Here is a 25,785-nt window from a genome sequence, read left to right as displayed (position 1 = left end):
AGGAATTCAAAACTCAAGTACAAAACACAGTTCTCTCTGCTCGCTACTAATTCTGTTTGCAATTTTTGATAAAGGGTTTTTAAAGATTTCTCTCAGTGTGCTACGGCTGAAAAACTCTGATGTATGTAATGAATATACTTTTCTCTCTCACAATAAATTCTAGTAAATGTTGTGTTTGGATACATGACCAACATTGCTGAACCTAGTAAAGGGAGCTAATCAGTGGTTCTGCTCCCTGCTTTGGAAAAGAAGCTGTGGAAAGACCAAACTTTCTCCGTTCAACCAACATATCTGTATTGTAAAGCATTCTGTGTGTAACAGTACCTTTCCCTTATTGCAGGTGGTGGAAAAAGATGTGGACCCAGAGACAACTCTGCTAACTTATCTACGAAGAAAATGTATCCAGTGTCAGAAAAAACTGCAGAAGGCTTTAAATGCCTACAGCATTTCATAATTGTTTACTGTTCTGCCTGTCACTTGAGCACTAGGCAGAGCTTGTGCACAGAGTGTAAGAGGGAGTGCTCTGCATGGTCTGGTATTTCTTGCTGGCAAAGATTACAGCTGGTATTCCAAGCTTAAACAATAGCAAATTTTAAATAATATACTTTAAATAAATTTTAACTAATTTATTAATACTTTAAAGGGAAAACTCTCAGAATTGCTGGGAATTAGAATATGATGGAAAGAAAACAATATTGAGATAATAAAATTGAAGGAAATTTAGGTTTGTTCCACACAAGTTGTAAAGACTTTTCTGGCCAAAACATTTCAGCCACTTGAGCTGCTTGTTCTATCATCCAATAATTTGGATATTACTGGGTAATTAATATTCAATAACTTGCTTATCCTGTGGCCTATTTATCAGATGACGCAAGGATGCAAACTCAGAGGCAGGGGTTCCCACCACATACTGTGGCCATGTTTACATGAGTGGATGCAAGCAGTCACATTTCACTCCTGTTTGAAACTGGTCAACACATGAGTCAGACTAGCTTCAGGAGCTGGGTAGCTATTACTGTGATGACCAGGCTGGCTATACTGGGTCTGGTTCAGTAGGTAGTGTCATTCCATGTTTTCTAAGTTTTTGTCTGACCAGCTGGGTGTGTACATATGCAAAACTGTTCACATCTGTGCTGGTGTATTACTTAAAAAGAATCATGCGTACTTATTTCACCATGCTGCCATGTTCTATTTCTCTGGGATCTGAAAGATGTATCAGGATATAAATCACACTCCTCTTTGGGGTTTCCAGCAAAACTATCAACAGCCATATTTTGTCTGACTGAACCTTGGGTGGATAAAGTTCAAGAGGAAAAACAAGTGGCATGACTCTTGTGCCTGTGTGTGCTTCTTACCGATAGACCTTTTATATCTGAGCTAGTTAATATCTAATGCAAATAGGTTTGTAAAGAGATAATCAGAGCTCTTAAACCTTCTGATATTCTACATGAACATTCTGGTGAACTTATTATGTAGATGTCTGGTTAGGGTCGGACAAATACTTTGAGAAACATGTTTTATTGAGCCAGATTAGCACTTCTATCAAGAGACACATTGGATGGCATGGGAAAGCTGTATTTCTGTGAAGCAGGCATACGACTGTATGAAAAGTAGACATGGTGCTTAGGGACATGGTTTAGTGGTGAACTTTGCAGTGTTAGGTATATGGTTGGACTCTATGATCTTAAAGGTCTTTTCCAACCTAAATGATTCTATCATTTCTATGTTTCTATGAAAACAGTCAGTTCCAGAATCTTTGCAGTGAAGGAAAAGATTATTTCAGTTCCCTATATCATGATGCCTGTTGCTTTTCCACAGGCCCAAGCTGATTATCTCAGCACAGGCATGTTTCCATTGCCAATGAAAGCAGCTCTTCTTTTCCTAACAAAAGTCTCTTAGCATTGGTCAACCTTCTTCACAACAAAAAACAGTGTCTAATTACCTTCTAATGAGTGAAGGAACCCAAAGCAGAAGTGACTCTAGGAATTCTCTCCTGAAATCGCTTTGCAGAACATCTGATTTAATGCCTGATTGTAAAGTACAGACATGTTCTCTGCAGTCTGTGGAGGAATGTGCTTAGGCCAGTCCATATGCTTTGTGAGTTCCCAAATGTCTGTGCAGAGGTTCTGTGCATCTCTGCTAGTTCTGGCTCTCAGTGTCTCCCTTCTGTGGTTTTATGGGAACCAGGATACTAGGGAGTGTGCCTGGCTGGTTTTGTCCCTAGCAATGGGGAAGCCATCATAAATGGGGCCAAGAGAGAGGCTACGTTGGCCAGACCATGACTCTTGAGATGCAGGTACATTGTGAGCAGTTCAAGTGCAGCTCTCATGTCAGTGCTAAACTGTGAGTTGTAGCACTGTGTGACTGCCCTGTCTGGGTGCCTTCTAGGTGGTAGGAATCAGCAGGTGTAGGAAGAAGTCAACCACTCCTGGTGAGGGGTGCTGAAGGAGATGTCACCATGCATATCAGGCATGTGGCTGCATGCCTGAACAGTGATTACCGAGTGCTTTGTCTCCCTTACGTAATTTCGTTTTCTGAGTCTAATGGAAAGTGGGAACTGTTGAAGTTCAGAAAGTTTTTGTTTATTCTAAGAGTCAATTGGAACATGGACTGCCTCCTTATTAGGGCTTTGGGTGTTGATCTCAAAGCTCACATGCCAGCATCTGAAACTTTGCTTATGTTAAATTAAGTTATTAAACAGAAAAAATGAGTGCTTGGTTTCTAGCAAGAACTTGTTGCTAAGCCTTGATTGACTGTTTGAGCTGGCTTCTGCCAATGCTCTTTGTGTTTTCCTTGATTCCTGTTCTCTCAGTGGGCCTATGTGGAACGAAACTAGGCTGTGGAGAAGGTGGATGTGGTGCTTGCACTGTTATGATATCCAAGTATGATCCCTTTCGGAAGAAAATCCTGTATCCTTTGCAATCTGAACTCTTCAACAGAGAAATTAAGTGGGTCAGGTTCTTGACATTCCAGACGTGGTACTATTTTTAAAAAAAAGTTATATAATGTATGTTTCTGCCAAAGCATAATTTTTCACTTTCAGAACATAAGCTCAGAAGGCTAAGTCAAAAAGGTATTTTTTCCTACAGCATTGCACAGCGCTGATGGGGAACTATTTCACTGTGCCCTAAAATATCTGCACTAACTCTAGCACACAGGCTATCTGCTTTTTCCCAATTCAGAAAACTTTTATGTTCCTTTCTTGCAATATAATACAACTTTTTGCTGTGATGACCCAAATGATGATTACTGTGACAAAATCTTTATTGCTATTGTATTACTACAATAATCTGGTTTCTGTATGCCAGCAGATATTCACTTTTTCTCTGCTTCTATCGTAAACTTCAGAATGACTCTTATTTTCTGAGACATAAGCTTTCCTCCTGTTCTTTTAATTAATTGACAAATGAAGCAGTAGAATCAAACAAAAAGGGGAATAGAGAGAGGATGAGGCAGAGGGACAGGCCCCAGTTTAGTTTTACTATGGGGAATGGAAAGCACTGAAATCTTGGATATATTTGGAATAATGCTTAGAGATACTTTAACTTGGGATCATCTAACTTAGTGGTTCTGCTTGGTAACGTGGCCTTGAATAGGGTATCTTTAGGGTCATTATTCTGTCTTGATAGAAATAAAATAAAGTAGCTAGTTCCTATAAGAATTTTGGCAGTATTATTCTATTGTACCTTCAGCCTGGATTTTTCCTCATGTACACTACCTAGAAACTGTTTCCTTGGTAAAAGACCAAGAGCTCCATGCTCTTAATGTAACTTTGCAAGTGGGCCAGGCCAGCTGTATAACGTCTTGGTATTTGTAGTCTGACCCTGTAAATTACTTATGTGGGTTCTGTAGCTTAAGATGCAATGAGGATGTTTAAAGTTGTTATTTCTAGGTCAAATCCTACGGTGCATACTCAGTTTAAACTTCAAGTGAAGTTGTTGAGAACTTTGGCTGAGTAGGTGCTGTAGGATTTGACTTGTAACTAATACCTGTATCACATCTATTTAAGTTCTCCTATTGTGTCCACTGTTACAGTTTCTGAGTGCTCTTCAGTCCTTCTGCTCCCTTTTTCCTTTGTTGAGCAGCACTGGCAAATGAAATGACCTTAATTTATTCTTTTAGCCACCATACTGCCAATGCTTGTCTCTTCCCTGTCTGTGCCCTCCATCATGTAGCTGTAACTACTGTTGAAGGCATAGGAAACACAAAATCCAGGCTGCACCCAGCCCAGGTAAGCTATTCATACTGGTACCTTTAAAACCCACTATTCATGTTTTCTTCTTATGTTAATTAATTATGTTCCAGGGTGTTGGGACCTCCATCATAATGTTGAAGGCAGGAGTTTGACTTTCCACATGAGTAGTCTTTACTTGCAGGAGTGACTAAGTGATGGAGTCAAATTCCCTGGTCTATGCTGCAGCTCTCTTATGCCCTAACAAGTTAACTGGTGCTATCCCGGCTGAATTGCTAATGCTTTTGTTCTAGGGCTACATGGTTGTATTTGGTCCACATCCTGGACCAAATCCCAGGAACTGGGAAGACTGGTGTTGTGGTGAAAGCCCATATAACGATTTGGAGCCAGGAAATCTGAGTTAGGTTTTGCCTCTCCCGTAGCCTTCCATGAATGACCTTGGTTTCTCATCCCACATAGTTAGGAACCTTCCCTGCAGCAGTACAGTAGGTTTGGGTCAGCAATGTTTCTGGAGTCCCTAAATATTCTTGGTGGGGAGGAGTGACAAGAATGTGAAGACTTGCTCTTCTTAGCAAGGTGTTATAATGCACTTTTTATGGAAGCAGACTTGCCTCAGCTTTGTCAGAGATACTGCTTCTTTAAGGGAAACTATGAATCATCTCTGTACAGTGGGTAAGACTTGTGCCAATATCTATCTAGACAGTAAACAACAAAGTGAAAAATAAGTTAGACACGCATGAATGGATGGCAGCTAATCTGACCTTTGTTTGCTTGTCGTCTTTTCCTTACCTTCCCTGAAGATTCTAACAGCTAAGCTTTGAAGTTTAAACTCAGGTCTATACAGGTAGCCCCAACCTTGTTAGTACAGTAAATCTGAAGAACTCCTGATCTCATTGGAGGCTTCCAGTCACTTTCAGTTACATTGGGAGTTCAAAGGCTAGATGCAAACTAGAGTGTTCTCTTTTTTGAAGTCTGCTTCACAGATTAATTGACCATCTCATCAGAGAACATCTGATGATAGTCTTAGCTCTGGTGAGAATTTTTTTTCATAGAGATGTTACAGAAACAAGCACAACAATGAACTCACCTTGATATTGTGAGCTGATGGTTGTTATTTTTTCTCAGGAGAGAATAGCAAAAAGTCATGGGTCCCAATGTGGCTTTTGCACTCCAGGCATTGTCATGTCCATGTATACGTTGCTTCGGAACAAACCTGAGCCCAAAATGGAGGACATAGAAGATGCTTTCCAAGGTAATACTCCTAGCTCTGCAGAGATGCAACCTGTTCTGCTTTCATTACATCTGCTTCACCAAATGTGATGGAGGTGCACCTTTGTTTAATGTATTTCATTAAAGATAGCCAATTGTTAGAAAGTTAAAAACTAGCTTTTTCAGTAGGAGACTGGCCTGATGCTATGAATTAAACAAAAAATGGCCTGTGGAAAATCTCACAGAAGTTCATTTCTGGCCCTGAAGCAGGGGCAAGTGACCTCCGTCTTGGATTAGGACCACACTAAGCTTAACACAAAACAAAAGGTAGCCTGTCCCTGGGGAGCTTGTAAGAGCCTCCACATCTCTTTGTTTATTCATTGCTGTCACAAGAGCCTGCAGAGGTGATGGAGAATCTGGGCCAGCCAACCTCAAATAAAGGACCAAGGCAGCAATATACATGGTGGAGTTGGGCAGAATCCAGCCGTGTAAATCATCTGAGAGGCTGCTGTTATTGCTGAGGTTAGAGATGTTACCATGTTTCTGGCAGCGACCCGAGAGGAAATCAGATGCAGAAGAAAGCAACCTCTTTGTAATTCAGGACACTGGATAGTTGGTATACTGATCAGACACACACAATTGAGGTAAATGAATACTGAATAAGCCATATTGATTTTTTTTTTCTAAATGAATTTCAAGTTAAAATTTCAATAAAAAGGGATGGTAGGATTGTTGCAAGATTACTACTGAAATTTTCCTCCTCCCAGTTTTTCATTAGCTTTATCTAGATTGGACATGCTTTTGTGAGAAACAATAAAATGTTCTAAAAGAAGAGAAGCTCTCAGCCAAATGACACTAAAACTTTATTCTTTTGCTCTGATAATGCAGGGAACCTGTGTCGGTGTACAGGGTACAGACCCATTCTGGAAGGATACAGGACATTTGCTAAAGTAAGTGGCTTCAGATAATGTTAAAAAAAATCTGGAAGGCTGTTTTTCTCTCTGTTACTAAAACACACCATGAGCTGAAATAGGGAGGAAGGAAATATACATGCCACAACAACCTAGTTCCAACTGTTGACCCCTTGTATGCGCTTCATGCATTAGTAATGCAGGAAGACCAACTCCTTTACTCACTCCAGTTCTGGAAGTGGAGCACTTTAATAAAGATCTGCCTGATGGTACCTCTTTGGATCACAGGTAATCAGACTAATTCTTTTCTGTAAGTCTCTGAAAAACTCAGCATCTCTGCATAATACAGCTTAAAGATGATCCCCGATGTGGAAAAAATGTAAAGGTATGGTGTATGAATAGGGACATACTGTGGTGGAATCTGATGAGAAAGTTGCTTTCTTGAAAGATCAGCTGCAGACCTGAAATAGCTCTGGAAAGAAGTTGAAGTCACTGCTGTATAGCTCTTTCCCAGAACTCATGTGCTGGTTTGGGTGAGGTATGAAGCTTTGCCATAAGTTTTCTCTAGTCCCTTTGTTCTTGAAAGGCTGCTGAAGGCTGTGAAGAAAAGTAGATCATTAGGTACTTCAGTGATGACTAGCCACTTACAATGCTACACTGGTATTAAATATCAAAAGTAAAGAATTTAGAATGCTGCCCATTAATTTCATTTTATTATCCAGAATTATGATCAACAAAAGAGAATACAAGCAGGAGTGAGATCCATTACAAATGGTTGCTAAACCCAGTCGATATAGTCTACTTGGATTTCCAACAGGCTTTCAACAGTGTCTCACCAAAGGCTTTTAAAGACAATAAGCAACCATGGGGTAAGAGGGAAGATTTCTGTATGGATGAAAAATTGGTTAAAAGGCAGGAAATGACAGGTAGGAGAAAATGATGTATTTTTGCAAAGGAGGGAGGTCACTGGTGGAGTTCTGCTGGGACCTGTGGTGGGAGCAAGGCTGTCCAAGATATCTGTAAATGAGGTAGAAAGGAGAGTGAGCAGTGATGTGAGAAAGTAATTGAACTGATACCAAGTTAGTCTGGGTAGTGAGGATAGCCACAGACTTTGAGGAATTTCAGAAGGATTTTGTGAACCTGAGAGACTGGAGAACAGAATGGCATACAAAATTCAGGGAAAAAAAATGCAAAACAATTTACAGAATGAAAGGCAGTCCTCATTTCACATACAACATGATAGGCTGTGAGCAGACACAAGATCACCTTCCTGTTACCATACAGGAAGGTGATCTTGGAGGCGTGGTAGACAGTTCCATGGAAGCATCAGCTCAATGCTCACTAGCAGTCAAAACAACACTTCAAAAGGTAGAGAACAAACCAGAAAACACTGCCATGCATCATGGCTCTTCCTACACTTGAGTACTCTGTGCAGTTCTGTTCCTCTTGTCTCCAACAGGGTATATCAGAATAGGGAATGATTCAGAGAAGTGGAATAAGGATCATGTCTGTGGTAATTTGGCTTCCATACAAGGAAGCACTAAGTAGGCTGGGACACTTCAGCCTGGAAAAAAGATACCAGGGAGGGGAACGGGCACTGCGTAGCCCATATAGTGGTTTGTGTTGACCTCTGATAGAGATCTACAAAATCATGACTAGCCAGTGGAATATGAACAGGTATCTGCTGTTTGCTGCCTCTTCCAATACAAGAGCAAGGTGTCAAAAAACTAAACTAGTAGGAGTCAGGTTGAAAACAAACAAAGGCGGATGGTCTGCCACATACCGGGTAGCTGACCTGCAGGACTCACCAAAGGGTGTTGTGAGAACAAAAAACTTACACAGGCTCCAGGGGAGACTGAGCAGGTACCTGGATGGAGAGCTACTGAGGGTTACTAGATATTGTATTGTATGTGCTTGTCCCTTTTTGAGTATTTCTTCACAGCTCCAGCTGGACCAGAGATACTGGCTGAATGGTCAGAGTAGTTCTAAACCAGAACAAGAGGTCTGTCAGTAGATTAGACATGAGCTAGCCACCACTCGCAGGATACTGCCTTCCACTGGCAAGGCAAACATCTACTTGCTTAGCACCTTCCATTTCCCATTTCTGCTTTGGATATAATAAATGTGGGATTAATTTATCTCAAAAGGAAACCAGGGTTACTTCCTTTCCTTGCAATCTGCACATTTTTCTCAGAACAGTTTTTGTCCCCACAGGACTTGAATTGCTGTGGCAGAGTAGCCAATGGCACTGGATGCTGTCGTAGTGAGAGGGAAAATAGCATGGTAAGCTGAATTTTAAAAGCCATAACATCAATTTGCAATATAGTATTAGAGTTTTGATGTATTAGTCACCTCTCTGGCTCTGCTGTGGTGCAGCTATTCAGAGCCATCTGAGCTGGTTTGAATGTCTGTCTCTTGGAAGACACTGTGACTGCGTATGAACTGGTTAGCATGACTAGCCATCGTGACGCAGGTTTTACAACAGTGAGCTAGATATGTTCCTTCTGAATCTGTGACATGTAACACTTCTGTGTAATAGCACGGTGGCGACTGTAAGCAGTGTGTTACCAACTTCTGGTGTATTGAAGTGATCCATCTTTCTCTGAAAACAGATCTAAAAACCAGTTAATTCTCCAGCATGATCTTTCCTAAACTTAGCAGTGCAATGGTGAATGAAGTAATTTAATCACTATTCCAATAAATTGTACAATTGGAACCTTTTGGAATATCTGAAGGGAGAAAGTTAATCACATTTTATGCATCAGTTGAGGTGCAAACAATGGAGGGATGAAAACAAGGAATTAGGGCATAAGGTAGTGTGAGGATCAAATGAATTTAGGAAAAATAATATAATGAAATTCTGTGCCAGGAAATTCCAGTGAATTCCTGTGGATTCTTTGTTAAGAAGCATCCAGTGTTGAGTGGTATACTTCAGCGATTAAGACTAGATGACCTTCAAGGTCCTTTCCAACCTAGATGATTCTGTAAAGACTGCTTGGAGTACTTTTGTCAAACTAGTATATTAAGGAAAAACTTTACTGCAAATTTCTGCAATCCAGAGATTGATAAAAGGGGAGGAATATATCCTGTAAAAGTTGGAATGTTCTGAGTTTGTGTAGAATAGCTGAAGCATGCTTGTTTCTTCTTCAGAATGGGGGCTGCTGTGGAGGAAAAGCCAATGGTCCAGGCTGCTGCATGAATGGAAAAGAAGACAATGTGGTAAGGTGCCTCTCAACAGTTAGTTTCTTTTCTGTTTCTGATGTTTTGAAGTCTTAGGTCTGGCTTATTCTATGCCAAAGCCTGATGCTTTAATTTAGCTGTATTTATGCAAAGCAGTTTAGTTTATATTTTACGCTGGTCTTATATCGAAAGAGGTACCTTTGATGTAATTTAACATGCCAATGTGAAAGTGATGTCACTTTTGATTGGCAAAAATCTGTTAGAGTGTTCAGGGTTCAGGTTTCTGACCAGACATGCATTGTGATCAGAAAAATACAACTGAAGAACCTGGATTGAGTGGCATCTTTTCATTGTGTTTGCTGTTCTTTGCTCCATGAAATAGTGATAGGGATTCGACTGGCAAGAGGAATGAGTTAGAGTTGTATGTGGATAGCTTTCTCCTCTGCCACCAAGCCATTTGCATTTTCTCTGTCATAGGCAATGATGTCCTCCAGCCTGTTCAATTCTTCCGAGTTCCAGCCACTGGACCCTACACAGGAGCCAATCTTCCCACCAGAATTAATGGTAAGTTCATTCAAAAAGAAATAGTATGTGGTTCGTTGGTTTTGTTGTTCTGCACAGGGTTTGAGTGTCTGCAGTGTCTCTGCCCCGAGGAAATGGCAATGCAAAAGATGGCTGTTGATGAAAGAAATGCATGGGCATGATCGCTTCCCTGTTTTATAAAAGGGAAGGCATTTAAGCCAGGGTGGTGTAAAAGATATGCAAGCCAAGTGCCTGCCCCAGCTGGCTGGCTTTCCTCTCTGTTTCTCACCATACATGCCTGCTCTTGGGTTGCACTTCCTTTCTGGTCACTGCCTATCCAGGGGTGGAACAGTTGCTGACATCTAGATTTCAATTTACTAGGTCAGATGTGAACTTCTACACCAAATACAGCTGTATCTGAGCTAATCGCCCTGTGCTCCCTTTATAGTGTAGGAAGAGAAGTAGGACCTATGGGATATGTTTCAAATAGAGGACTTCCTAAAAGCACCAACTTCTCTCCATTCAGTGTAGCAGGAGTAGAGGTTGGCTGACTCACACTGACATCAAAAGTTAGGTGAGATTAGTTTCTCTCCGTGTTTCATTCCTGTCTTTTTTTGGGGTAGTTTTCCCCTAAGCAAATGTGTCCCAGCCAGGAATCTAGCCCAGCACATGGCATGTTTACAGCTTCCTTCACATTTAACAAACAACTGAAATTCAATCGTTAGTTCTGCTGCTGCACCCAGCCTAAATGTGTCATGAGCTACAGTGTGAGTAAGTTCTCACAGACCATAGCATAATATATGTATTTAGCTTGAGATAGGTCCCCTCTGTTTCTTCTCTGAGGTGTTCTCCTGTGTAAGGGTTGATCTGATGCTGGTGAGAGGCAGCCATGTTAGTCTGTTTTCTTTGGTCACTGAATGAAGGAATTAAAAAGGGAACCAGAATCTGGCCATACAGCTGGTAACTCAAATTCAGCAGTGCTTAAGACTGACATTTTTTCAGTGAGATGAGAAAGGAAAACCCATTACTTGTAAGATGGCTGAAGCCACAGGCATCTGCCAGAACTTTGATCAGATGGAGCTTTCTGGCAGAGGTCTTGCTGAGGAGGTGTGGCAGCAGGATGCACCTGGCAATATCAGGAAGAGAAAACACTTGTCAGCATGAAAAAGACTCCTGTCACTGCTAGCAGAAGGATGGGGAATGGCTAACTGCCAACAACAGTGTGGATATCACAGCCACCTGTCAGTAACTTGACTGAGATGGAGCCTGGCCTGGCACAGGCATGGGCAACATGTGAACAGGGATTCTTGGCTTGATGCAGGGTCTGAGTATCTGAATTCATTTTTGCAGACTCAGAGTAACAAACAGCAGAAACAGCTGTGTTTCAAAGGTGAGCGTGTGATGTGGATCCAGCCTACAACTCTTAAGGAATTGGTGGCTCTCAAATCCCAGTACCCCAATGCCAAGCTCGTTGTGGGAAACACGGAAGTGGGTAAGAAGAAGAGCTGATGCTCATTATGAGCCTGTGGAAAATTTACCATGAAGTATTTCTGAGAACAGTGCAAATGTAAACCTCCTTCATGCTATTGCTGTTAAATAGCTGTTTAATCTTCAGGTTGTACGTAGAACAAATTTTCTTCAAAGGTAAATTAATCACACAGTGAATGTTTTTTCCTGTTCTTTGCTGTGTTGGGGGGGAAAAAAAAAACCTTATCTAGACCTCTGAGCTTTTGTGCTAGTTTTGTGGAATGTCGAGAAGAAGGGAGTGGCACAGCGTAAAATGTCCTCATAATCAAATGAACTCAGTTGTGAAACCTGCATTTTGAAAGATTTTTCAGTGAGTGAACTCTCAAGACTTAAAATCTTATGGTTTTTCCCCCAAATTATATATGTCTGCAAATATAAGTGCTGAGGAGGAGAGTTCAGACTTTAGTAATTCTTTTATCCTGAGCAATTGGTTCAGGAGACAATCCTCAAACTTTGTATGGTTCATTGTATTTGTTGTTCTTTCCTGAAGGATTATGTACAACAATAGCCAGGTTACACAAGTACTAAACAGTGTATTTAAGGTTATTGTAGGCATAGAAAAGAGTGTCTAAAACTCTCTTATGAGAATTTTGGTATTAGTGGAAAACAGCTTTTAGTTTGGTATCTCTGTGACCTTATATAATCTGTGTAACAGATAGTCAATGAACTGATTGTTTAACAGGCCTGCTGCCATTTCATCAGGAAACAGTTAACTTAGGTTTTCTGTCATCTGTGTGTAACTGAAGGAGTCTTACTTTTCCTTAAGGTATCGAGATGAGGTTAAAGAACTTGTTGTATCCAGTGATAATAGCACCAGCATGGATCTCTGAAATGAACGCTGTTCAGCACACTGAAACAGGTGAGCAGAAAAGAGGGAGAATGCCTGTGAAGTGAGTAGGGACTCCATGGAATAATATAGAGGATATGAAGGAAAAAACCCAGATTAAAAACTCTTTTCTGTATTCATTAATGTCTCTCCCATTAATGGAATCGAGTGATGTGTGAAAATAATTTGAGAATCAGAGGGCTTTCACTAGAAGGCATATTAGACATTTTATCTGTTTGATGTATGGTGCTTTATGTGTATTAACTGGGTTAATAATGAGCTTCAATGGGCAATCTTTTTATCTGGAAAGATTTTAAAATTAGTAACCGGGGGAAGGATGCTGGATTTGACAGTCTAAGCGAAGTATTGCATTTATCTTCATGGTGGAAACAGGTTGACCTTACAAACAGTTAGACGTAATTAGGACAGTGTAGTGCATGTGGCCTAATGCCTGGTAGCATGTTTAAGGTGTGGGAATTGGAGAGGAGTTGGAGTTCACTTCTCAAAGGACAAACTAATACTTATGGGAGAGCAGTATCATTCATAATACACTGAGGCAAAAGGTCAGTGGGTTACTGTCATGTGAGAGGCAGTGCCACCATGAGCTGTGATTTAAAGGTGAGTATTGTTCTGAGGATGTGATGTTTACATACCAAGCATACAAAATAGTGTGACTGAATGTCTTCTCTAAACCCTGCAGTCTAAATCTAAGCTTTGTAGACACAGTTATAACCATCCTTCTGTTGGGAGAACAACAATTCTTTTAATTTGTCTGTTTACAGGGGTCACCTTTGGCGCTGCCTGTACCCTGAGCTCAGTAGAGGAGGTGCTGAGGAAAGTGGTGGCAGAGCTTCCTCCTTACAAAGCAGAGGTCTTCCAGGCTGTCCTTGAACAGCTGCGGTGGTTTGCAGGGCCACAGATCAGGAATGTTGCTGTAAGTGACTCAGGAGCATAAGGGCCTGGAACTGAAAGCTCAGTCTGAGGAGCTGGCCTGCCTCATCCAATGTGTGTGTGCCTTGTGCTTCTCACGTAAGAACATTTGCAAACCTAGGCAAAGAAGCTCGTAGACATAAACCAGCCCCAGGAACTGACAGCAACATGGGTCTCAGCTGGTGCCTGTGCTACACTGATATCACAGATTTAGCAAGCAAGGGAAACATGGCAGTTGTTCAGGTCTTCCATTGCTGTTATCAGGATAAGTGGGGGAAACTGTAGTGAGATTTGACTAATTCAACAAATACGTATTTAGAGTGCTGGACAAACTTCAAAGAAGCAGGTGTGTATATTTTTGCTAGGGCAACTATGGTAGTCATAGTGTTAATGCATCAGGTCTGGCAAATTTTCCTGTAGTTTTAAAGGGAAAGGGTGGGTTCAGTGTGTTCAAACTCCATATACTAAAAGAAAAAAAATATCAAGCAAGCAGATGAACCAACTTACCAAACAAAAAATTCTGTTCCACAAGATACTGTGCCATACATTTGTATTGCGGCCAAAAAACTTGGGTTCCTGAATGTTACTGAAAAGATGCTCTATACTTTTATGGATCTTCCCTTAATTGCAGCTATAGTGAGTGAATTCTGGTGTTGTTGGGTATATGTGGTTTGAGCATAAGGTAGTTTTGATGCATTACTCAAAGACTGTTCCTAAAACCATTTTGGGCAAATGTTAGTGTTGATTGGGAGAGCACTTGATTTCATGGGTTTTACATTTCCCCACTTCATTAAAGGCCTAAAATTGCTGAATGAGCAAAAAGGTTTTATCAAAGCAAACTCAAGCAGAGCTAACCTCTAGTGCAGTGTGTATGATTACAAGATGCTATGCTGTATCTTCAGGTTTTTTTAATATTTATCTGATGCATATATTATCACTCTAGGCTCTTGGTGGGAACATAATGACAGCAAGCCCAATTTCTGACTTAAATCCTGTGTTAATGGCAAGTGGAAGCAAACTGACTCTGGTATCAAATCGTAAGTTACTTGCATTTCCTTGTGGCACTGAAGGGAGTGGGATAGTCAACAGTCCTCTGCCATGGATTGTTAGGTCAGGTCAGAACTTGAAAGTGGAAGTTAACATTACGTGAGATAGGCTTAGTCTGAACCTTCACAGGTTTTGCCCTTTTTGAGGCTGAAGTCCTAAGACTAAGCCTAAGACTGGCTTCCTAAATAATTTTGAACTTCTGTGCCAGAATGAATCTCTGGTACCGTGTATGTAGTTACAGACAGGTGTTTGTGAAGAGCTGGTTGAAGATGTCTATTCATGAAAAACATCGTCATGAAATTGTTTCTGTCGCTATCATACTTTGATCCTTCATGGATTTTCCAGATAAAGATTGAAACTTGTTTTATTTTTTTTCTATGAAGAAAGCCAGATGTCTCAATTTCTATTTGTTCTTAGGAAGAATTTTTTTGAAATAGGATCCTTGAAGTAAGTGGACTGTCTGATTAGTGACTTTCTCTTGTACTGGTTTGTGTGCAGGTTAAGGAAAGGGGAAAGAGGGAATTACATTGGGATGTTGGAAACTGGATCACCTGGAGGCTCAACTTTAGATAAAGAAGGAGGGAGGTGTCTTTGATCAGTTCCTGTGCAAATAAAACTTTGTATGTAGGCAGAAGCTCTCACAGATTCCATAAGGACCAAAGTAAATCTGAGAAAATCCTGATTTGGTGAAAGAGGGTGGAAAAATGAAAACTGATTCCGTATCAGGTGTGATTTGTGTAGGTTGAAGGCTCTTTCACACATATTATTGCCATTCTTATCTGAGTTATTCATCTGCCATTGATCTCTCCTTGCTCTACAGAGGGCAAAAGAACTATCACAATGGATGAGAAATTTTTCACTGGATACAGAAAGACAATAGTTAAGCCTGAAGAAATACTTCTCTCTGTTGAAATACCCTACAGCAAGAAGGTAAGCTTGTAGGAAAAGAATTCTGTGGAGCTAAAATGCTGTTATTTGAGTGTTATTTTCAGTGTTAGGCACTTTTTTCCTTGGAGACTGACCTCCAAATGCTTATGTAGTCCCAAGTGAAGCAGGTGAAAATCTAGCAACATACTTTTTTTGACAAGCAAGGGGAGCTGGGCTTTATGATAAAATACAGTAAGCCCAAGAAGTTTTCTAGTGCAAGAAATATAAATTTCACTTTATTGTCTGGAGCTTTTTGAGTGCATTTGGTATGATGAAAAGTGACAGAGTGATGTTCCCAGAGGTCTAAATTCTGTTTGGAAAATAGTACAGCAAAAATGCTAGCAGTTCCTGAAGTAAAGTGAAGTTAAGGTTCCCAAGGTTCCTGCTTCATTTCTGTGAACTGAAATGGGAAAAAGTGTGTGCAAATAAGAGGGAAGTTCAGTTTCTGCATCCTTGCCTTGCAAGACTGAAACCACAAGGACTGATTATTGGGGCATTTTGACAACGTGGACTTGCAACTTCAAATGAGCCTGCAAAACTTCCTTCAAATAGAAAAATGAACACTTCTTTTCTGTAGCAGCATGAACCATAACTGATGGGTCTAAGAGGTAAAACTCTCTTTGTCTTCCTTTAGGGCTGAGAACATCAGACTGTAATTTTATGGCTTTTTAGGGCCTGAGGCTACAAGTTATAAGATGCAAGGATTCACAGTGTAGTGACACATTTTCTTTATAAATGGAAACACCGATTTACTTGAAATGCCATCATATTATGCGATAGAACAAATAAAGCCTTTGTCTATGCTCTCTAATATTTGTATCTAACTATTAAGGGAACACAGCTATTTTATTTATGGTGCCTTTCCATCTATTTCTGAGTGATTCTTCTTTGATCTTGTGATAATTGGAGGAAGCATTGTTTTTTGCCAAAATGAGAAACATGCTCGAGGTAGTCAGTGGAAAACACCATATTCCTTCATCCATATGACAGTCATATGGCAATTTGACAAAACAAACAAATGTTTACCAGCAGGGCAGTGGCTTTATCCCTAGGTTATATGCAGTTCATTGATCTGAAAAACTAAAACAACTTTTGAACTCTACTTCATGGTTTCTTGGCTGATCTTTGCTCACAAACATCAAGTCAGGGAGACTAAAGTTCTTCTGGGGATGCCTGAAGGTGCTGGCATGTGGCAGGCAAAGTCTTATGGAACTGTGAATTCTTCACAACTGGAAGCAGGGCTGTGTCAGCACACAGCTAGATCAAATTTTTCAGTGTATGTTTGTTTAAAACTAATGTTACCTCTTGAATTGATGTGACTTGTTACACCAAGGGCAAGACTGGTCAAACAACAGAAAGAATTAGACTAAAGAAATTTAACAGTTTACACAATTCATTATTACTGTAGGGGGATTGAACTCAGAGTAGGCTTTATCACAGAGGCTGTTGAGGGAGAGGAGGTAACACCTTTTTCTCCTGCTAGTTTGGTGTCAGATACTTAAGATATTCAGAGAATAAAGACTTTTGTGTCTTTACTTGTAAGGGGATTGTAGCTGAGCAGAAACAGTATTTAGAAAAAGAAACAACTCACTGGATTAAAGATAAAATATAAACAGATTCCAGAAAAGAAAACTGCTTAGCTTTTTGTATATACCAAGGCATTCCTAGAACAGGACAGATCCTGTATTTAACAACCCTATTTCTCTTCTGGACTATAAAAACATTCCTTGTGTTCCAGGTAATGTTCACAAATGTTACGCACCACTTGTGTTATTACTTAGTGACCATCAGTTTTTCATGTCCTTTCCCTTGCATACATCTTTCTCTATCACATTTGTCCCTGTTACTTAATATTTATGATAACAGTATTCTATATCACATAGACATTCACTGGCTTTCAAACAGAAAAAGCCTGACTACGCAATGCCTATATATTTCTACCTTTGGAAAACAATCTTAACCTGCTGTTTGCTCAGTATTGCCACTATAAGCTCATAGTATCACCATTTTTGCCCTGCTGAAGAGACAGAAAGTGGTCATGAAGTCTTACTTCATCCTTTAAATTCATATCTTTCATCCATTACTGATCTCTATATTCCATGGTGGCAGACTGAAAAAACTGACATGGAAACAAAGTTCTTGCAATTGTGAATACTGCCTACGAGACTTTTAGAGCCTGTGGATTTCTTCATGTGCTCCTACCTGGTGTTGCATCTTGTCCAGAAGGGGAGAGGGAAGACTAATCTCAGTCCTGAATATGCAGCCCTTAACAGTAAGGGTTTCTTGGTTTTCCTGTGAGAATAGCAAACACCTAGAGACATCCACTGTGATAGTTTAGAGGGGACATGCTCTGTTATTTTACCAAGAGGTAGGGCAGATATAGGCAGCTGATGTGATGGTTACCTTACCTACACTCCTAGTGAGGAAAAATAGTGAGTGCCTTTTGTCCCACAGGTGTCTGTACCAAGAAAACTAAGGTGTCTTTTGAGGAGTGAAGGCAAATATTGCCCTCTTGTTGCAATCATGTTATAGGAAAGCTTCTCTGAAGTGTGCAGTAAGAGAAGAGGCTGCTTTTTCTCCTCTTTGAAAGCTAATTTGTTTAACAAGCAGAGTGGCAGATGTCCTCATCTGACATTCCTCTGCTATTATCTGCTTGCTGCCTACTAATTACTTGAATTCAGGAAATGAAACACACCCTTCAGTTATATCTCTGGTAACAAGTTCTCCATGCACAAAAGAGGCCTCTTGTGAAACTGTTCTCATTGCCAACAATAGAGGAATTGTTCTTTACAATAATGAAAGATTGCTGTCCACTTCTGATTAGAAATAATTAATGATACAGACTGCTGTGTTGCACAGTGTCACTTGGCTAAGCTATTAGAGAAGAAACTTGGCAGAAAACTCTCCAGAAGGGCCATACAAAGACATCGGATCTGATTCCTCTCCTAGGCTGCAGGATGCCTGAACAGCAATTTATCATGATCTGCAGGACAGACAAGGGGATAAACTGACTGTACTGTGACTCCAAGGTGACACCATCACTTGGTGTATACTGGTAGAGTGTTAATCTCACATTTACTGCCACTCTTCATAGGAGGGCTGCTGAGTTTTGTGAGTTCTAGTTAATGGTGCATTTAAAAGAATTTCCTTGCTCTGTGGAGAGCAGCAGAGTATTCAGGATAGTTACTGAGAATTGTATTTGCAGTAACAGATTGAATTTGTTTTACATTAATTAGTCTGGTCTATTCTAGAACAGAGACATTTGTGATTATTGATTTCAGTTCTTGCAGAGTTCAAAGACTTCTGAAGGGAAGGGGTTTAGGATATGAGTTTTACTGATTAGGCTTCCCTCTTAGCAGCCTGGGAGACAGAAGAAGTTGCTGAGGAACTGTAAGATTGTTTATGTGCAAAAAAATTTGTCCTGGTTCTTCCTCTCAACATACAGAAAAAATGTGACAGGTAGAAGCAGATCTCTGTCAAAACTCATTTCCCACACAGTCCTAGGTTGGCTAATAACCACTGATCTAATACATTAGAATTAATCATTGAATGATATGAAAATATACAGCACTGCCTGAACAAGCATGTCCTGCTTGGCCCTGCAAGATGAACCAACCAGATACAGTTCCCTGGAATAGCTTATCCATGTACAGATAGGTTAACAGATTGTCCATATTTATACTGCAAAGCACGCCAAGGTACAAGATAAAGAAATATTTTCCTGTCTTCTAGGGTGAATACTTCTCAGCTTTCAAGCAGGCTTCCCGTCGGGAGGATGACATTGCTATTGTGACCTGTGGGATGAGAGTCCTGTTCCAAGACGGCACTAACCGAGTGGAGGAGATAAAACTAAGCTATGGAGGAATGGCTCCTACCACTGTCCTGGCACTAAAAACTTGCAAGGAGCTCACTGGCAGGTAGAAAATTTTCTGTGATAGAAAGGCAGTCTAATGGAACTGTGCTGGTTTTTACAGGAGCAGTTCAAGTACCCTAAATCCTCTCTCATAGTACACAGAAAGAGAAATGGGAAGAAGTGTAGCTACACTTCCATAGCAGTCTGTGTTTTGTGTGATGCCTTGCTTCCTCCAGTACCCCTTACCCTCAAAGATTCATGTCAGTCTCTTTCAGAGAGCCATTTCCGTGCTAAATTCACTCATCTGTTGAAGTGGGCAGAAGCTGGATGTGGGCAGATTTTCTTTAAAACTGGACTGGGAAACCTGTGCTCTTATTCAATAGCTTCACCACATCTTTAGAGAAGATGACATGAGCCCAAGATGAGATCAAAGCTGGCACATATATTATAAACAGAGACAGAAGAGGTGGCTGTTGCTTGAGAGCTTGTGAGGCTGCCATGTCCAAAGAGTTAGTCTGCCCTGGTAATATTTAGGGCTGAACAAGGACTCTGTATCACCTTTGTTTCCTTGCAGAGACTGGAATGAGAAGCTGCTGCAGGATGCCTGCCGCTTACTGGCGGGTGAGATGGATCTGTCTCCTTCTGCGCCTGGTGGGATGGTGGATTTCCGACGCACACTGACGCTCAGCTTCTTCTTCAAGTTCTACCTGACAGTCCTTCAGAAACTGAGCAAGAACCACAATGGCACTGTGAGTGCTGCTAGGGAAGGCAGATTTGGGGAAGGAGGACCTGTATGTGCTGTCTTGGTGGGGAGGGTTCAGATTCAAGCAGAGTCATACCTGATAACGAAATCCATGTTGCAATAGCTGTTAGAGCTACTCTACGCCTCACCTGCATGGCAGTGACTCGTGTATCCTCCCACCTGCTTCCTTGTGACATCCCCACCTTGCTGTGGAAGAATGTTGATCTGTGGGTTCACAGGATGATTCCTGGATTTCTCCCCTTTGTTGCATTACACCTGCTCTCTTGGGTCTGTGGCTATTCTTTGCACAGAGCCTGAGCCCTGTTTGCCTTTCACCCAGTACAAGATGAATTATTTTTACTGGAGGATGCAGAATGGAGAATATCCTGGGCTACTGGGGAACTTGAGAAAGGGACTGGCAGGGAAGATGATTGTTCTTTAATATGTCTCTGGCAGAACAATCTGTGTGAGCCTGTCCCCTCGAACTACGTCAGTGCTACAGAGCTGTTTCACAAAGATCCCATTGCAAATGCCCAGCTCTTCCAAGTAAGTAGTACCTGCATGATGTAGACCCGGGCTTTTCTGTTGCTCAAACTTATCTTCTTGTCTCCCTGAGTATGAGCAATACATGAACTTATATAATGCCATTCCTGAGCCTTGTATTTGGGTCTCAGTCCCCTACTTTGCTTTAGGATACAATGTTCTCTCCTGTCATTGCCCAAGACTGTTCCTGATGTGTACAGCTTCATAAAAATTGCTGTGGGTAGCACTGTTCTCCTGCAGCCAGCTCCATATCCAAACTGAAATTGCCCTTCTGCTTTCCCCAGTTACAGCCTGACTTTCTTTGCATCTCTCAGGCTTCAGATTCAGGGTATATCTTCTTCCTTATTTCTCCATTAATGACCTGTTCTCTTCAGCTTTGAGAGTAGAAGCTAGCTTCAGAACTTTTATGCAAGCTGTCACATCAAACCTTTCTCTTCTGCAGCAGTTTCAAAAACCAAATCCTTTTCACTTTGTTCTCTACAGCCCCTTCTGTGTAGCCACTCCATCTTGTTTACTTTCCTTTCCTACAGGCCTGAGCCCCCATCTCATTCCCCATCTCACTAGAATGTCTCATGGTGCCTTTTGCTCTCCCATCAATGCTTCTGTCCCCCTCAATCTAAGCAGTAGCAGTCAGTCATGTGTTTTACTCCAGGAAGTGCCCAGGGGGCAGGCAGTTGAAGATATGGTGGGCCGGCCCTTGATGCACGTTTCAGCAGCCAAACAAGCATGTGGAGAAGCTGTTTACTGCGATGACATCCCTCACTATGAGAATGAGCTGTATCTAACGCTGGTGACCAGCACCAAAGCCCACGCTAAGATTCTGTAAGTGTTGCTTCTGTGCTTCAGACGTTGGGAGTATCTGGTGCCTGGTGGCTTAGAAAACATTGACATATCAAGTTGTAGGTGTGGGAAAGATTTTTGCATTAATGGGAATGCCAGTTTATTGCACATTGTTACACGGAGGCGAGTTGTATGTGTTACAGCTGCCTTGCAGGTCTGTGTCAGTGGGAATATGAGGGAATTGACACCAAACTTGGAGCTTTGCTGAAGCACAAAGCCCTCAGCCCTAGATAACCTTCTTGCATGTCCTATCTCTTATACTCAAGCATGCAGGATTAAAAAGGAGCAGGGTAGAAGAGCACCATAATGTCTGAGGAGATGTGATTTTAATTACTAACCAGAGCATGCAGGTTGAACATGCTATTTCCTATCTGCCTAAAAATTTAGGTTGTAACATGGAGTTCTGCCACAGCACTTCTGCTGGTGAGTCAGCTGTGTGTACTGTCTTCTGGTTTTTGCCTTGCATGGTGTTTGCTTGCACTGGCTGTGGTCAAGCCCTCTCCATAACGGTCCTATGTGAGTTAGCTTCAGCTATTAGATGTAGACTTGTTTGTGCTTGGCTGTAGCGAGGTGGATAGGTTAGTATTTGGACGTGCAGCTGTCTCTGAAAACATCTTGTCCATGCAGGACATGACATGCGTAATTTATAACAGTAGTGACTAACCAGATTTAAAACACCTATCCTGGCAGGTAATGCCATCTACATTCTCATATGAGTTTTAATTGCAGGACTGACTGCCCCCCACAATTCCTAATTGTGCTTACATTGTGGTGGCTCTGCAGGCTCTTGTCTGCCCTCAACCGCTTTGATGTGGGACACTGTGTTACATTGCCTCATGCCACCCTCAGTAGCCTTGGGATGTGCTGTTCATTCCTTAGGCAATACTTCCTGTCTGTTCAGGCTTCCTGTCCAGAGGTTTCCCACAGTGGTCTAACATGGGACAGGCACCATGGTGGTCATGGATGCACAGATGTAGCAGTTGACTCCCAAGTTATGAAAAATTGCTCTGTCATCACAGTTAAATCTTAGGTGTTGTGATGTGGCCATTGATGAGTGCTGCAAACACGTAAGTGTTGTTACTACTACCAGTGCAGATGGGGTAATAGCGAAAGCGTCAGATCTATGCCTGTGACCACAATATGCAGTATTTTCTAGAGGCTGCTGTACACATTCTCTTGCATTTGTGTTGCACACTCACATTTCTGTTCTGTAGAGGAAGAGTAGAATATTTCATCAGGCGACAGAAGGATCTCAGCCTATGATTTTGTTGATCAAAGTATTGCCTTTGAAAACATCCACTTCATCCGAGTCAGATTTTTACCACCAATTGCAAATTAGAAATAATCTGCCTCTGTATCTCCAACTAAGGGAAACTGTCAGGGGATTGTTTCTGAAGCATTACTGCAGAAACACAGGAAAGTGAACTTTCCAAAGAAAAATAGCATTGTCTTCAGTTCCTGCTGTCTAAGAGTTCATGTGGGAAAGTTCATTCATACATTTAATGTCTTTTTAAAGAAGTCTGTACTTCACTGGGATGCATAAACAGCTACTTTCAGGCACAGTTTTTGTCAGAGTTTCAGGAATCTAAGCAAGCATGCTGAAAAAAATTGCGGCAATTTACAGAAGACAATAAATCATTCAGCAGAAACAAAGCCACATCTTTTCTGTTTGCAACAGTTCCCTTCTAAAGCAAGCCAATTACATAGCCAAAATACTGCAAATGGAGCTTGAAAGTCTTTTGTAATACATCTTTTTATTAAGTGCTCCACACAAAAATTAAATTATATTGCACTTCTTTAGTTATTTTCTGTCCTGTTTGCCACTTAGTTCTAAATCTGTGTATGATTCTAGCAGACAAGCATTTTGGTTAGATACCCCTTTTGCTGATTACCAAAGAAAGCCTCTCACGAATCTTTTTGTCTTTTGGAGCATCACTGCTTTTGCATCCTTTTAAATACCCTGCAGCTTCCTTGTGATTGATACTCAACAACTTCTCCCTGACTCACAGACACATTTCTCCTGAGAAGTGAACCCACAGTAGATGATATGTATCTGCAGTAAATTTCATGTTTATCAACAGACAGGGAGCAATTTTGCCTTCCCAGAATCATGGCAGCTAAGGTGACAGTGGAGCCATGCCATTGCTAACACCAATCTGGTTTTGGTAAAGGGTGTCAAGGAATCTTTAGTACACGTGGCAATTGGATCAAGTTCGGATGTCTTAGGGAAAAGATGTGATGTGGTATAGTCCAAAGAGGCAGAATGATGATCAGACTCTCAGTCAGGATTCAGATTATCACCTAGATCCCAAATGATTTTAGTCTAATATGTTGCACTTTCTGCTTTGGTGTCACATGATCATCATGTGACAAAATCCTTCTCTTTTGCATACCCAGACTTAAGGGAATCAGGTCTGAAAATATATTGGTATCTCATAAGTGCTGGCAAAAAGGAAAATGAGAAATAATAATGCTGCCTCTCTCCTTTCTTTCTTCAGTTCTGTAGATGCATCTGAAGCCCAAAGTGTTCCTGGGTTTGTGTGTTTTGTCTCTGCCAAGGATGTTCCTGGCAGTAACATCACGGGCATCGCTAATGATGAGACTGTCTTTGCTGAGGATGTGGTATGTGGTTAAAAATAGCCTTTTTCAATCACACTGCTCGGGAGATAAGGTTTCTCATATTTTCCAGTGAAGTCCTCTACCTTACACTGAGATAAATCCTAACTGCACTGGAGTAGTAGAAATCCTGGTGCCAAATTCAATAAGGTCTGAGTCCCTTTCCCCGTGCCCCTCTCCTCTGTTATCTACACTATTCTCCTCTAAGCTGCAGGCCACTGGGACAAGCCTAGGCACTCAGTTACTGTCCAGAGTTGTTTGTGATCTTTTTCCCTTGTCTAGTCCTAAATAGACCAGTCTGAACGGGTGAAAAACTGCACAAAAAGAATAGATGAAGGGAATAATTATGAGCTTCTCAGTTGCTGCATATATGCACACCAAATGATGATGGGTCCTGATCTTGCCCGTAGGTCACTTGTGTTGGTCATATCATCGGTGCAGTTCTTGCAGATACCCAAGAACATTCCAGAAGAGCAGCTAAAGTGGTGAAGATTAAGTATGAAGAACTCAAACCTATTGTCACAATTCAGGTAAGATGGCTCAGATCTGCTTCTGCAGTTAGCCTGGGACTCCCTGATGTCTAGTTAACTTCTGTTCCGACACATGTAGTTATTTAGCCACATGATTTGTTAGTCTTTCTGGGTGCAGCAGGATATGGATAAAAGGAATAATGTGTATACTTAAATATAAAGGGGACACACCTTTGATGTGATACTGATTGGGAGTACAATAACTTGTTCTGTGCTATTTACAGCTAAACCAAACCTAACTCTGATAGATATATTGTGCTCAGCACAAATTTGTTTAAATTAACAAGGTTACTGTCAGTACATTCTTACCCACAGGTCCTTGCTTTCAATATTCTCTGGTATGACCCTGCTGGCTTCATCGGTATTCGTTCATTCTTCATTCTCTGATTTATAACACTCAGTAATAGGGTGTGGAAACGTCTCTTCTTCTAGCTCTGTCACTGCACTGCTTCTCTGAGATTTCTGCAGACCACTTGCCTAGTCTCTAAGCTGATGAAATTAATTTTCAGGAGTTCACTCTCCTGAAAATTGTGAACATTTTCACTGACTGTATAGACACAGACCTTAAGTAGCTTTTCACAAAGCTGAAGAAATGAATGTCAACAATTTGTGATCATTTCATGCCTTTTTTTTTTAACTTGTTGACAAGATTTCCTGATGTGACGGTAAAAGCAAATGATAATATGTAAGACAGCATTCACATCTAGAAATGAGAAAAAATGTATGAAGCCATTCTTATTGGGGAGAAATTAGAACCATGGGATTCTAATTAATTTTATTTAATGGTCAGTACCATGTGTTTTGTACTGTGAATTGTATTCATGTGAATACAAAGAGTTTGTGCATTGTCTAGTACAGACATTGGTACTGTCACCTGTGGACAGAAGTTTTGGTTTGTGTGATCTGTGGGTTCACAATGTGTGAGAACTTTTCTTTTCTGAGGCTTCTAGTTGTTTATTCAAACAGAGAAGATGAGAGTGGAGCCAAAAATGTGCTGAGTTGTTGTTGTTGTTGTTTGATCATTCTGTGGGTTTTTTCATTATGGAAATCTTCAGCTTTGGCAAAATTGAAAAGCATTTGTAAAACTTCCCCTGGAAAGATTATTGCATGTTAGCTCAGAAGTGAACTATTTCTGCAGACGTTCTCATCCTGAGAAGTTTAGTTTTCTCCTTCCGCTCTTCTCTTTTTATCTTTTTTCTTTTCCTTTTTCCCTGCTTCGGGGCCACAGACGATAGTTAACAAAAGTTGTCAGTCATAGCTCTGGTGGCTACAGACCTTGAGGTTCTGGGTCCGTAGTGTAAAATGGGTCACAAGGAGCAACCTAAGATTGTCCAATTATTGTGTGTATTGTGAAATTGCTGTGTTGCAAAAAATTATTTTATACTGCTTT

General features: G+C 41.0%; 1 protein-coding gene across 2 annotated transcripts in view; it reads left to right on the top strand.

The window, feature by feature from the left end:
• XDH (xanthine dehydrogenase) overlaps window positions 1-25,785 on the top strand; it is a 54,044-nt gene that overhangs the window by 6,652 nt on the left and 21,607 nt on the right. For both annotated transcript variants that reach the window (XM_074817747.1, XM_074817746.1), the window contains exons 2-20: window positions 341-398; window positions 2,813-2,909; window positions 4,123-4,231; window positions 5,318-5,444; window positions 6,290-6,351; window positions 8,527-8,595; window positions 9,463-9,531; window positions 9,970-10,056; window positions 11,365-11,506; window positions 12,308-12,400; window positions 13,150-13,301; window positions 14,241-14,334; window positions 15,165-15,274; window positions 19,004-19,188; window positions 19,699-19,873; window positions 20,323-20,412; window positions 21,062-21,231; window positions 23,748-23,871; window positions 24,276-24,395. In XM_074817747.1, coding sequence (XP_074673848.1) covers window positions 341-398; window positions 2,813-2,909; window positions 4,123-4,231; window positions 5,318-5,444; window positions 6,290-6,351; window positions 8,527-8,595; window positions 9,463-9,531; window positions 9,970-10,056; window positions 11,365-11,506; window positions 12,308-12,400; window positions 13,150-13,301; window positions 14,241-14,334; window positions 15,165-15,274; window positions 19,004-19,188; window positions 19,699-19,873; window positions 20,323-20,412; window positions 21,062-21,231; window positions 23,748-23,871; window positions 24,276-24,395 — 2,133 coding nt within the window. The remainder of the gene's footprint in view (window positions 1-340; window positions 399-2,812; window positions 2,910-4,122; window positions 4,232-5,317; window positions 5,445-6,289; window positions 6,352-8,526; window positions 8,596-9,462; window positions 9,532-9,969; window positions 10,057-11,364; window positions 11,507-12,307; window positions 12,401-13,149; window positions 13,302-14,240; window positions 14,335-15,164; window positions 15,275-19,003; window positions 19,189-19,698; window positions 19,874-20,322; window positions 20,413-21,061; window positions 21,232-23,747; window positions 23,872-24,275; window positions 24,396-25,785) is intronic.

The sequence above is a fragment of the Strix aluco genome, chromosome 3 (assembly GCF_031877795.1).
Source record: "Strix aluco isolate bStrAlu1 chromosome 3, bStrAlu1.hap1, whole genome shotgun sequence".
Lineage (NCBI taxonomy): Eukaryota > Metazoa > Chordata > Aves > Strigiformes > Strigidae > Strix > Strix aluco.
This window is presented reverse-complemented; position numbering and strand designations above follow the sequence as displayed.